The sequence below is a fragment of the Entelurus aequoreus genome, linkage group LG23, assembly GCF_033978785.1.
Source record: "Entelurus aequoreus isolate RoL-2023_Sb linkage group LG23, RoL_Eaeq_v1.1, whole genome shotgun sequence".
Taxonomy (NCBI): Eukaryota; Metazoa; Chordata; class Actinopteri; order Syngnathiformes; family Syngnathidae; genus Entelurus; species Entelurus aequoreus.
The window spans coordinates 9842774-9857925 of record NC_084753.1 but is presented as its reverse complement, the minus strand read 5'-3'; the positions used below and the strand labels follow the sequence as shown (position 1 = coordinate 9857925).

Sequence of the window (15152 nt, the reverse complement as noted above, 5' to 3'; positions counted from 1 at the left end):
TGATGTGTTGTACAGTAGCTACACATAAGTAGAGTCAAAGTGAGTTTACCTCCATCCTGGCCTTGTAGAAGTAACATAAGACATAAGTAGAGTCAAAGTGAGTTTACCTCCATCCTGGCCTTGTAGAAGTGAACATCATTCAGCTTCTCCTTACATCGACTCAGCTCTGTTTCCAGTCGCTCCACCCGGGCACCTTTCTCCCGCAAAGAGTCCACTTCGTCCCGATAAAGCCGCACTGAGCGAGCCTCGCAGGACAGTGACTGGTTCTAGGTCACACACACACATGATGTCATCGTCATGGCAACTAAAGCACTGTTGTATTTGTCCATCTGATCCCAGGTAAGAATATATTCAGCCGTCAACAACCTGCATCCAGCATATTCCACATCATGTTGTCTTGTCACATGTTCTCTACACTTTCAACCCTAAGGCTTCAAAAGTATGTTGCTACTTTATGGATTCTTCCATAATGTCAATGTTTTGCTTTTTTGAAATCAGCAAACACACTGAATATGTTTGTTATTGTTTGTGCTACAGCACCATCTTTTGGACAAGATTGCTCACTGAAGGTGCTACATTGCCCTTCTACAGTCTGCTCTTCTAGCCTTCCATAGCGTTTCTACTCGTATGGATTCTCCATTCATCACTCAAAGTAAGTTTTACAATATAACTACAACAATGTGTGATGTCTGTAGGAGTGTTTCCATGCATATTTGTGCGTGCTATCGTAATGTAATCAAGCTAGCTTCGTTAGCTAATATGCTAAGATGTTTACGAGTGTCTGTGTTAGTATTATTGACTTACAACAACATTCTTTTTGTATTGTTTCACTTTCACTAATTCCTCAGTAGGGATGATGTTCGAAACCGATTCTCCCGGTTGTTCGATAAGAAAAGAACCGATTCCATGGACTCGAATCCCTTTTTGAAAACCGGTTCCCGCTATCGAGGCCACTATAGTAAAGAAAAAGAGTTGGTTCTTTGTTCGAATCCCTGGGAACGAATCCCTTCCCACAGGAAATGCCCTGTGGGACGGCAATGTTATGCCCATTTGATTGTAGACTCTTACTGACACCTTGTGGCGATAGGAAAATACTACACGTCATTAGTTTGGGCACTTCCGGGTTGACGATGTCAGTTCAATTCATGAGACAATTGAGAAGTAGACAAGTTGTGTTAGCTCTTACAAGCCTTGGAAAAGATAAGTCTGTAAGTAAACTGTTTAACTTGTTTATGTAACTCAATATTAAGGTGGAAAGTGGTTACATTTGATAGTAAGATGTTTATTGAAAAACTATTTTTGTGCACAGTTTCAATGGAGGTTTTGAGGACTTAAAATGGCTGCCAGTCGTGTATTTCCACCATCAAAATAGTTTCAACACTCAGAAGTATTTGCTTGATGATAGTACTGTATATTTGTGTGAAGCTAATATTTACATATTGTGTATTATATTTCAGTATGTTAATTGAATCACATAGCTTATACATTTGTCATTGTGTGTATTTCAGTTTAAAATAAAAAAAAACAGTCCAGTGCAAGACAAAAGTAAAGATAGAAAAAGACAAAGCCAGATCAACAACAATAAAGAGCCTAAATGGATTAATCTGCTTTGGAACTTTATTAGACGTCTTGGATTGTTTGTTAGCTGTCTGCCTCTGTGTGTAGTTAGTATGTTCCAATAGCAGCAGAAGTGCACTTTTTGGAGAGCTGTATTATTTTCAGTTTTGTGTCCAAGGGACTGATTTTATTTAACACTGTATTATTATTTATACACCTATAGTGATCACAGAGACAGGTTGTTTTTGTGTTATTGTATATATTTGTTTTTCTGAAAAATCCCACTTAATATAATTTGGGTAACAGTCAATATATATTAAAACTTTTTTTTTAGGGGGGTAACAGTCAATATTTATTTATTTATTTTATTTTTTTCTTATAAAATAAAAGTGAGCTTTTGTTAAACCAAATATTGTGTTTTTTCCAACCTATCTGGATTCAATAAGAGAATCGATAAGGAATCGGTTCGATAAGAGGATTCGATAATGGGCTCGGACTCGATAATTTCTTATCAAACATCATCCCTAGTCCTCAGTAAATTCAGCAAAACGTCAGCGTGGAGTTATTGAGTCTGTTTAGCTGATTGGAGAGCTAGCTTGCGAAGCTAGTGGCTCCATGACTATGACTTCTGTTTTGTTTGATCAGCCATTTTACTGCCATGTTACAGACACCATTTGTAAACAATTAAGGTATGTAAATAAACATTTACAGAATCTTTCTCTGTAAATAACAAATGTGTGGCTTATAGTCCAGTTTGGCTAATATATGGAAAAAAAACTCCCCTAAGATTTTGGGTTCCCTTTAAGTGTACATACAGTAAGTACATTTGAATCTTTTTACCCCCAACAAAAACATCCAAAGAGCTCCATTTTTGTCCCAGTGCACCTATGTGGGAAAGTCATGTTAAATGTGGTCTGCTGTCAATATGGAGAGTGTCTAATATGGAGAGTGTCTAATATGGAGAATGTCTAATATGGAGAGTGTCTAATATGGAGTGTCTAATATGGAGAGTGTGTAATATGGAGAATGTCTAATATGGAGAGTGTCTAATATGGAGAGTGTCTAATATGGAGAGTGTCTAATATGGAGAGTGTGTAATATGGAGAGTGTGTAATATGGAGAGTGTCTAATATGGAGAGTGTCTAATATGGAGAGTGTGTAATATGGAGAGTGTCTAATATGGAGAGTGTCTAATATGGAGAGTGTGTAATATGGAGAGTGTGTAATATGGAGAGTGTCTAATATGGAGAGTGTGTAATATGGAGAGTGTGTAATATGGAGAGTGTCTAATATGGAGAGTGTCTAATATGGAGAGTGTGTAATATGGAGAGTGTGTAATATGGAGAGTGTCTAATATGGAGAGTGTCTAATATGGAGAGTGTCTAATATGGAGAGTGTCTAATATGGAGAGTGTCTAATATGGAGAGTGTGTAATATGGAGAGTGTGTAATATGGAGAGTGTCTAATATGGAGAGTGTCTAATATGGAGAGTGTCTAATATGGAGAGTGTCTAATATGGAGAGTGTCTAATATGGAGAGTGTGTAATATGGAGAGTGTCTAATATGGAGAGTGTCTAATATGGAGAGTGTGTAATATGGAGAGTGTGTAATATGGAGAGTGTCTAATATGGAGAGTGTCTAATATGGAGAGTGTGTAATATGGAGAGTGTGTAATATGGAGAGTGTCTAATATGGAGAGTGTCTAATATGGAGAGTGTCTAATATGGAGAATGTCTAATATGGAGAATGTCTAATATGGAGAGTGTCGAATATGGAGAGTGTCGAATATGGAGAGTGTCGAATATGGAGAGTGTCTAATATGGAGAGTGTCTAATATGGAGAGTGTGTAATATGGAGAGTGTCTAATATGGAGAGTGTCTAATATGGAGAGTGTGTAATATGGAGAGTGTGTAATATGGAGAGTGTCTAATATGGAGAGTGTCTAATATGGAGAGTGTGTAATATGGAGAGTGTCTAATATGGAGAATGTCTAATATGGAGAGTGTCTAATATGGAGAGTGTCTAATATGGAGAGTGTGTAATATGGAGAGTGTCTAATGTGGAGAGTGTCTAATATGGAGAGTGTGTAATATGGAGAGTGTCTAATATGGAGAGTGTCTAATATGGAGAGTGTCTAATATGGAGAGTGTGTAATATGGAGAGTGTCTAATATGGAGAGTGTATAATATGGAGAGTGTGTAATATGGAGAGTGTGTAATATGGAGAGTGTCTAATATGGAGAGTGTCTAATATGGAGAGTGTCTAATATGGAGAGTGTGTCATATGGAGAGTGTCTAATATGGAGAGTGTGTAATATGGAGAGTGTCTAATATGGAGAGTGTGTAATATGGAGAGTGTGTAATATGGAGAGTGTCTAATATGGAGAGTGTGTAATATGGAGAGTGTCTAATATGGAGAGTGTGTAATATGGAGAGTGTGTAATATGGAGAGTGTGTAATATGGAGAGTGTCTAATATGGAGAGTGTCTAATATGGAGAGTGTGTAATATGGAGAGTGTCTAATATGGAGAGTGTCTAATATGGAGAGTGTCTAATATGGAGAGTGTGTAATATGGAGAGTGTGTAATATGGAGAGTGTGTAATATGGAGAGTGTCTAATATGGAGAGTGTCTAATATGGAGAGTGTGTCATATGGAGAGTGTCTAATATGGAGAGTGTGTAATATGGAGAGTGTCTAATATGGAGAGTGTGTAATATGGAGAGTGTGTAATATGGAGAGTGTCTAATATGGAGAGTGTGTAATATGGAGAGTGTCTAATATGGAGAGTGTGTAATATGGAGAGTGTGTAATATGGAGAGTGTGTAATATGGAGAGTGTCTAATATGGAGAGTGTCTAATATGGAGAGTGTCTAATATGGAGAGTGTCTAATATGGAGAGTGTGTAATATGGAGAGTGTCTAATATGGAGAGTGTCTAATATGGAGAGTGTCTAATATGGAGAGTGTGTAATATGGAGAGTGTCTAATATGGAGAGTGTCTAATATGGAGAGTGTGTCATATGGAGAGTGTGTAATATGGAGAGTGTCTAATATGGAGAGTGTGTAATATGGAGAGTGTGTAATATGGAGAGTGTCTAATATGGAGAGTGTCTAATATAGAGAGTGTGTAATATGGAGAGTGTCTAATATGGAGAGTGTGTAATATGGAGAGTGTCTAATATGGAGAGTGTCTAATATGGAGAGTGTCTAATATGGAGAGTGTGTAATATGGAGAGTGTGTAATATGGAGAGTGTATAATATGGAGAGTGTCTAATATGGAGAGTGTGTAATATGGAGAGTGTCTAATATGGAGAGTGTCTAATATGGAGAGTGTCTAATATGGAGAGTGTGTAATATGGAGAGTGTGTAATATGGAGAGTGTGTAATATGGGGAGTGTCTAATATGGAGAGTGTCTAATATGGAGAGTGTGTCATATGGAGAGTGTCTAATATGGAGAGTGTGTAATATGGAGAGTGTCTAATATGGAGAGTGTGTAATATGGAGAGTGTGTAATATGGAGAGTGTCTAATATGGAGAGTGTGTAATATGGAGAGTGTCTAATATGGAGAGTGTGTAATATGGAGAGTGTGTAATATGGAGAGTGTGTAATATGGAGAGTGTCTAATATGGAGAGTGTCTAATATGGAGAGTGTCTAATATGGAGAGTGTCTAATATGGAGAGTGTGTAATATGGAGAGTGTCTAATATGGAGAGTGTCTAATATGGAGAGTGTCTAATATGGAGAGTGTGTAATATGGAGAGTGTCTAATATGGAGAGTGTCTAATATGGAGAGTGTGTCATATGGAGAGTGTGTAATATGGAGAGTGTCTAATATGGAGAGTGTGTAATATGGAGAGTGTGTAATATGGAGAGTGTCTAATATGGAGAGTGTCTAATATAGAGAGTGTGTAATATGGAGAGTGTCTAATATGGAGAGTGTGTAATATGGAGAGTGTCTAATATGGAGAGTGTCTAATATGGAGAGTGTCTAATATGGAGAGTGTGTAATATGGAGAGTGTCTAATATGGAGAGTGTCTAATATGGAGAGTGTCTAATATGGAGAGTGTGTAATATGGAGAGTGTCTAATATGGAGAGTGTGTAATATGGAGAGTGTCTAATATGGAGAGTGTGTAATATGGAGAGTGTCTAATATGGAGAGTGTCTAATATGGAGAGTGTCTAATATGGAGAGTGTCTAATATGGAGAGTGTCTAATATGGAGAGTGTCTAATATGGAGAGTGTCTAATATGGAGAGTGTGTAATATGGAGAGTGTGTAATATGGAGAGTGTCTAATATGGAGAGTGTGTAATATGGAGAGTGTCTAATATGGAGTGTGTAATATGGAGAGTGTCTAATATGGAGAGTGTGTAATATGGAGAGTGTGTAATATGGAGAGTGTGTAATATGGAGAGTGTCTAATATGGAGAGTGTCTAATATGGAGAGTGTGTAATATGGAGAGTGTCTAATATGGAGAGTGTCTAATATGGAGAGTGTCTAATATGGAGAGTGTGTAATATGGAGAGTGTGTAATATGGAGAGTGTGTAATATGGAGAGTGTCTAATATGGAGAGTGTCTAATATGGAGAGTGTGTCATATGGAGAGTGTCTAATATGGAGAGTGTGTAATATGGAGAGTGTCTAATATGGAGAGTGTGTAATATGGAGAGTGTCTAATATGGAGAGTGTCTAATATGGAGAGTGTGTAATATGGAGAGTGTCTAATATGGAGAGTGTGTAATATGGAGAGTGTGTAATATGGAGAGTGTCTAATATGGAGAGTGTCTAATATGGAGAGTGTCTAATATGGAGAGTGTGTAATATGGAGAGTGTCTAATATGGAGAGTGTCTAATATGGAGAGTGTGTCATATGGAGAGTGTGTAATATGGAGAGTGTCTAATATGGAGAGTGTGTAATATGGAGAGTGTGTAATATGGAGAGTGTCTAATATGGAGAGTGTCTAATATAGAGAGTGTGTAATATGGAGAGTGTCTAATATGGAGAGTGTGTAATATGGAGAGTGTCTAATATGGAGAGTGTCTAATATGGAGAGTGTCTAATATGGAGAGTGTGTAATATGGAGAGTGTCTAATATGGAGAGTGTCTAATATGGAGAGTGTCTAATATGGAGAGTGTGTAATATGGAGAGTGTGTAATATGGAGAGTGTCTAATATGGAGAGTGTGTAATATGGAGAGTGTCTAATATGGAAAGTGTCTAATATGGAGAGTGTCTAATATGGAGAGTGTCTAATATGGAGAGTGTCTAATATGGAGAGTGTCTAATATGGAGAGTGTCTAATATGGAGAGTGTCTAATATGGAGAGTGTCTAATATGGAGAGTGTCTAATATGGAGAGTGTGTAATATGGAAAGTGTCTAATATGAAGAGTGTCTAATATGGAGAGTGTCTAATATGGAGAGTGTCTAATATGGAGAGTGTCTAATATGGAGAGTGTCTAATATGGAGAGTGTCTGCACAGCTACTTGAAAGCATGTGATTGATGTTCAACAAGCATCTATCTAGTTGTAAAATGATGACAAAGTAGTGTGAAGTTGACCTCTTGTTTAAGTCTTTGGAGCTCCTGATCTTGACGCTCCACCTCATGTCTGGAATCCATTAAGTGCTCCGTCTTCTCCTCCCTGCAGACAGGAAGTTGCTCATGCCTGGTCACCTTGAAAGAAGTCTAGTAGCGTACAAGACTCACAAGAAGTCTAGTAGCGTACAAGACTCACAAGAAGTCTAGTAGCGTACAAGACTCACAAGAAGTCTAGCAGCGTACAAGACTCACAAGAAGTCTAGTAGCGTACAAGACTCACAAGAAGTCTAGTAGCGTACAAGACTCACAAGAAGTCTAGTAGCGTACAAGACTCACAAGAAGTCTAGTAGCGTACAAGACTCACAAGAAGTCTAGTAGCGTACAAGACTCACAAGAAGTCTAGTAGCGTACAAGACTCACAAGAAGTCTAGTAGCGTACAAGACTCACAAGAAGTCTAGTAGCGTACAAGACTCACAAGAAGTCTAGTAGCGTACAAGACTCACAAGAAGTCTAGTAGCGTACAAGACTCACAAGAAGTCTAGTAGCGTACAAGACTCACAAGAAGTCTAGTAGCGTACAAGACTCACAAGAAGTCTAGTAGCGTACAAGACTCACAAGAAGTCTAGTAGCGTACAAGACTCACAAGAAGTCTAGTAGCGTACAAGACTCACAGTTCTTGTCTGGATCTGCGAAGTTTGGCCTTGGTGTCAGCTAACTCCACGGACAGATGCTGCTTCTCTTCTTTGGTCAAGGATGATCCTCCATTGTTCACCTGCAGGTCTGCTCTCTCCATGTAGTCTCTCTCACTGCTCAGCTCCACTATCACCTAGCAGACACAATACACACCTTGTATCATCAAACATAAACTGCTCAGCTCCACTATCACCTAGCAGACACAATACACACCTTGTATCATCAAACATAAACTGCTCAGCTCCACTATCACCTAGCAGACACAATACACACCTTGTATCATCAAACATAAACTGCTCAGCTCCACTATCACCTAGCAGACACAATACACACCTTGTATCATCAAACATAAACTGCTCAGCTCCACTATCAACTAGCAGACACGATACACACCTTGTATCATCAAACATAAACTGCTCAGCTCCACTATCACCTAGCAGACACAATACACACCTTGTATCATCAAACATAAACTGCTCAGCTCCACTATCACCTAGCAGACACAATACACACCTTGTATCATCAAACATAAACTGCTCAGCTCCACTATCAACTAGCAGACACAATACACACCTTGTATCATCAAACATAAACTGCTCAGCTCCACTATCAACTAGCAGACACAATACACACCTTGTATCATCAAACATAAACTGCTCAGCTCCACTATCACCTAGCAGACACAATACACACCTTGTATCATCAAACATAAACTGCTCAGCTCCACTATCAACTAGCAGGCACAATACACACCTTGTATCATCAAACATAAACTGCTCAGCTCCACTATCACCTAGCAGACACAATACACACCTTGTATCATCAAACATAAACTGCTCAGCTCCACTATCACCTAGCAGACACAATACACACCTTGTATCATCAAACATAAACTGCTCAGCTCCACTATCACCTAGCAGACACAATACACACCTTGTATCATCAAACATAAACTGCTCAGCTCCACTATCACCTAGCAGACACGATACACACCTTGTATCATCAAACATAAACAAAGGTTCTACTTTGCATAAACGTGGAGGAGACAAGGACTACTTCTTCCACATTTTTCCAGGCACTTCAAGTTTTCCCCCGTCCAAACATTCCTCTCAATCAGGACAAAAAACAAAGTTGTTTTTTGTCCTGGAAAAATTCCTGGTTTTCCCAAAATTCCAGTAATTCCACAATACCATTCCTCATTTCAACATGTTACTACTTCAACATTTCTCCACCGATTAGAAAAATGTCAACACCAAACATTTCTACTTATTCAGACCATTCAAGTTTTTGATAATTTTCCCAATTCTTCTGAAATTGCCATTGAAATGAATGGAACATTCTTCAAAGTTCCACAACTCCCACATTTTGCATCTGATTTCAACTCTTCCAACTTCAACATATTCATTGTGTGCTTTACTTCACAATTCTAAAAAGAATTCCCAGATTTCCCATAATTCCTTTTTTTTTTTTCCATTTTCCCCATTGAAAATGAATGGGACATTTTTCCAAGTTGCACAATTCCCACATTCTTCAAGCCATTGAAAGCATTCCACTTTCAACACATTCCACTCACCCTGGACATTCTAACTAACATTTTTCTACATTCAACACATTTCCAGGAACTCCCGTTTTTGGTAACCTATCTCCAGCCTTAAGTTCGACAACTCCTTTTACATTTTTCAGCCATTCCCCCGTCAAAACATTCCTCTTAGTCAGGACAAAAACCAAGTTGGTTAAGGAATTGTTACTAATTCAACATTTCTTGACCGATTTAAACAATTCCAACACCAACCAATTCAGCTCCTTCAGGACATTCATGCTTTTAACAATCCCACTTTTCCCAAAATTCTCAAATTTCCAGGAAGTTCCCATTGAAATGAATGGGACATTTTTCCAAGTTGCACAATTCCCACATTTTTCAAGCTATTCAAAGCATTCCAACATCAACATTCCACTCATCAAACTAACACTTTCCCAACTTCCAAACCTAATTCCAGTTTTCCTGGAAATTCTAACTCTTCAACATTCAAACTATTCTTACATTGCAGTTGAACTTGAGCCTTCACAGCTCATGTAGTTGTGAATGTCTTACCTCACTGGCCATGTCTCTCTGCTCCACCAGGTGGCGCAGTGACGTGGCCATGCTGCGAGACAAAGGCTCCAGCACTTCCTGGGCAAGTCCTGCTTCTTCCTCCAGCCATGACAGGTCAAGGACGTTCTGCTGGTTGTGGGTCACCTGCATGTGAGGACAAGCATGAGCTTTCACTCATACGTCTTCCTCATACGTCACTCATACGTCTTCCTCATATGTCACTCATACGTCTTCCTCATACGTCACTCATACGTCTTCCTCATATGTCACTCATACGTCTTCCTCATACGTCACTCATACGTCTTCCTCATATGTCACTCATACGTCTTCCTCATATGTCACTCATACGTCTTCCTCATATGTCAAAGTGCTTTCACTCATATGTCTTCCTCATATGTCACTCATACGTCTTCCTCATATGTCACTCATACGTCTTCCTCATATGTCACTCATACGTCTTCCTCATATGTCAAAGTGCTTTCACTCATAAGTCTTCCTCATATGTCACTCATACGTCTTCCTCATATGTCACTCATACGTCTTCCTCATATGTCAAAGTGCTTTCACTCATACGTCTTCCTCATATGTCACTCATACGTCTTCCTCATATGTCAAAGTGCTTTCACTCATACGTCTTCCTCATATGTCACTCATACGTCTTCCTCATATGTCACTCATACGTCTTCCTCATATGTCAAAGTGCTTTCACTCATACGTCTTCCTCATATGTCACTCATACGTCTTCCTCATATGTCACTCATACGTCTTCCTCATATGTCAAAGTGCTTTCACTCATACGTCTTCCTCATATGTCAAAGTGCTTTCACTGAGGGCCACATCACAGTTATGTTTGGCCCCAGAGGCTCGCTTCTATTATTACACCATTTTATTAGTAGATTTTTTTTAATTAAATGTACAAAAAAATATGGTAAGTTGCAATAATTTCACCTCAAAATGTAGTGTATATCACTGTAAATGTAGTGTATATTACTGTACATGTAGTGTATATTACTGTACATGTAGTGTATATTACTGTACATGTAGTGTATATCACTGTAAATGTAGTGTATATTACTGTACATGTAGTGTATATTACTGTACATGTAGTGTATATTACTGTACATGTAGTGTATATCACTGTACATGTAGTGTATATTACTGTACATGTAGTGTATATTACTGTACATGTAGTGTATATCACTGTGAATGTAGTGTATATTACTGTACATGTAGTGTATATTACTGTAAATGTAAAAACAGTACTGCTGTTTTTATGGTAAAAGAAAGGCAGCTCAGTTGCCAGAATTTTACTGTAAAATTGACCTTTCTTTTTTTACTGTAAATTTAAAAGAATGCAATTTACCGTACAGTAACATTTTGGCACCTGAGCTGCCAGTTTTTTTGGTTGTTATTTTTTTGTTTACCACAAATCAACAACTGTAGATTTTTGGGTGTATTACTGTAAATGGCAAAAGGGCACCACAGTTTGTTACAGTAAAACAAAGTACAGTATTTACAGTGCTGTAAAAAGCACAGTAAATGTCACAATGTAACCATGAAATCTATTGCTACTTTTACATTGCACACTTTGATGGATAACTTGCTTTGAAATCATTATTATTAGTATTTATTAGAATGTTTGATTATATATTTTTGTATAATTAGACAATATTTAAGTTAATATTTGTAATTACATGAGTAAATTTTTTTTCTGCCAAAACAGAAGGAAAGAATATTTTTAGTAAGAAAAGTTGCACTACTTTATTGATACATATTACAAACCCCGTTTCCATATGAGTTGGGAAATGGTGTTAGATGTAAATATAAACGGAATACAATGATTTGCAAATCCTTTTCAAGCCATATTCAGTTGAATATGCTACAAAGACAACATATTTAAATATTCAGTTGAATATGCTACAAAGACAACATATTTAAATATTCAGTTGAATATGCTACAAAGACAACATATTTAAATATTCAGTTGAATATGCTACAAAGACAACATATTTAAATATTCAGTTGAATATGCTACAAAGACAACATATTTAAATATTCAGTTGAATATGCTACAAAGACAACATATTTAAATATTCAGTTGAATATGCTACAAAGACAACATATTGAAATATTCAGTTGAATATGCTACAAAGACAACATATTTAAATATTCAGTTGAATATGCTACAAAGACAACATATTGAAATATTCAGTTGAATATGCTACAAAGACAACATATTGAAATATTCAGTTGAATATGCTACAAAGACAACATATTTAAATATTCAGTTGAATATGCTACAAAGACAACATATTTAAATATTCAGTTGAATATGCTACAAAGACAACATATTTAAATATTCAGTTGAATATGCTACAAAGACAACATATTGAAATATTCAGTTGAATATGCTACAAAGACAACATATTTAAATATTCAGTTGAATATGCTACAAAGACAACATATTTAAATATTCAGTTGAATATGCTACAAAGACAACATATTTAAATATTCAGTTGAATATGCTACAAAGACAACATATTTCATGTTCAAACTCAGAAACTTTATTTCTTTTTTGTGCAAATAATCATTAACTTATAATGTGATGGCAGCAACACGTGACAAAGAAGTTGTGAAAGGTCATGTTCACCACTGTGTTCTCACAGTATGGCCTCATTCCCTATCTCTACTGAACAATGGCAGCGCACTACTTTTGTTTTATCCACTTGTCTTAGTCCACACATGACATGTGGGCTTCTACTCACCTCCTGTCCACTACAGTCCACTACTGTCCACTACAGTCCACTACAGTCCACTACAGTCCACTACTGTCCACTACAGTCCACTACAGTCCACTACTGTCCACTACAGTCCACTACAGTCCACTACAGTCCACTACTGTCCACTACTGTCCACTACTGTCCACTACTGTCCACTACTGTCCACTACAGTCCACTACAGTCCACTACAGTCCACTACAGTCCACTACTGTCCACTACAGTCCACTACTGTCCACTACTGTCCACTACTGTCCACTACAGTCCACTACTGTCCACTACAGTCCACTACTGTCCACTACAGTCCACTACTGTCCACTACAGTACCACTCCTCACCACTTGTCTTAGTCCTCACATGACATGTGGGCTTCTACTCACCTCCTGTCCACTACAGTCCACTACTGTCCACTACAGTCCACTACTGTCCACTACAGTCCACTACAGTCCACTACTGTCCACTACTGTCCACTACAGTCCACTACAGTCCACTACTGTCCACTACAGTCCACTACTGTCCACTACTGTCCACTACAGTCCACTACTGTCCACTACAGTCCACTACAGTCCACTACTGTCCACTACAGTCCACTACTGTCCACTACAGTCCACTACTGTCCACTACAGTCCACTGCTGTCCACTACAGTCCACTACAGTCCACTACTGTCCACTACTGTCCACTACAGTCCACTACAGTCCACTACTGTCCACTACAGTCCACTACTGTCCACTACTGTCCACTACAGTCCACTACAGTACCACTCCTCACCACTTGTCTTAGTCCTCACATGACATGTGGGCTTCTACTCACCTCCTGTCCACTACTGTCCACTACTGTCCACTACAGTCCACTACTGTCCACTACAGTCCACTACTGTCCACTACTGTCCACTACAGTCCACTACAGTCCACTACTGTCCACTACAGTCCACTACAGTCCACTACTGTCCACTACAGTACCACTCCTCACCACTTGTCTTAGTCCTCACATGACATGTGGGCTTCTACTCACCTCCTGTCCACTACAGTCCACTACTGTCCACTACAGTCCACTACAGTCCACTACTGTCCACTACAGTCCACTACTGTCCACTACAGTCCACTACTGTCCACTACTGTCCACTACTGTCCACTACAGTCCACTACTGTCCACTACAGTCCACTACTGTCCACTACTGTCCACTACAGTCCACTACAGTCCACTACTGTCCACTACAGTCCACTACTGTCCACTACTGTCCACTACAGTACCACTCCTCACCACTTGTCTTAGTCCTCACATGACATGTGGGCTTCTACTCACCTCCTGTCCACTACAGTCCACTACTGTCCACTACAGTCCACTACAGTCCACTACTGTCCACTACAGTCCACTACTGTCCACTACAGTCCACTACAGTCCACTACAGTCCACTACTGTCCACTACTGTCCACTACAGTCCACTACTGTCCACTACAGTCCACTACTGTCCACTACTGTCCACTACAGTCCACTACAGTCCACTACTGTCCACTACAGTCCACTACTGTCCACTACTGTCCACTACAGTCCACTACAGTCCACTACTGTCCACTACAGTCCACTACTGTCCACTACTGTCCACTACTGTCCACTACAGTACCACTCCTCACCACTTGTCTTAGTCCTCACATGACATGTGGGCTTCTACTCACCTCCTGTCCACTACAGTCCACTACAGTCCACTACAGTCCACTACTGTCCACTACAGTCCACTACAGTCCACTACTGTCCACTACAGTCCACTACAGTCCACTACTGTCCACTACAGTCCACTACAGTCCACTACTGTCCACTACTGTCCACTACTGTCCACTACTGTCCACTACAGTCCACTACAGTCCACTACAGTCCACTACTGTCCACTACAGTCCACTACTGTCCACTACTGTCCACTACAGTCCACTACTGTCCACTACAGTCCACTACTGTCCACTACAGTCCACTACTGTCCACTACAGTACCACTCCTCACCACTTGTCTTAGTCCTCACATGACATGTGGGCTTCTACTCACCTCCTGTCCACTACAGTCCACTACTGTCCACTACAGTCCACTACAGTCCACTACTGTCCACTACAGTCCACTACTGTCCACTACAGTCCACTACAGTCCACTACAGTCCACTACTGTCCACTACTGTCCACTACAGTCCACTACTGTCCACTACAGTCCACTACTGTCCACTACTGTCCACTACAGTCCACTACAGTCCACTACTGTCCACTACAGTCCACTACTGTCCACTACTGTCCACTACAGTCCACTACAGTACCACTCCTCACCACTTGTCTTAGTCCTCACATGACATGTGGGCTTCTACTCACCTCCTGTCCACTACAGTCCACTACAGTCCACTACAGTCCACTACTGTCCACTACAGTCCACTACAGTCCACTACTGTCCACTACAGTCCACTACAGTCCACTACTGTCCACTACAGTCCACTACAGTCCACTACTGTCCACTACTG

The 15152-nt window shown here is 39.4% G+C and overlaps 1 protein-coding gene across 1 annotated transcript in view; it reads right to left on the bottom strand.

The window, feature by feature from the left end:
* LOC133641176 (protein Daple-like) overlaps positions 1-15152 on the bottom strand; it is a 166237-nt gene that overhangs the window by 73319 nt on the left and 77766 nt on the right. Inside the window, exons 7-10 of the mRNA XM_062035108.1 lie at positions 9885-10028; positions 7771-7925; positions 7120-7201; positions 108-266 (exon numbers count right to left, since the gene is read on the bottom strand). Of these exons, the coding sequence (XP_061891092.1) occupies positions 108-266; positions 7120-7201; positions 7771-7925; positions 9885-10028 (540 nt within the window). The remainder of the gene's footprint in view (positions 1-107; positions 267-7119; positions 7202-7770; positions 7926-9884; positions 10029-15152) is intronic.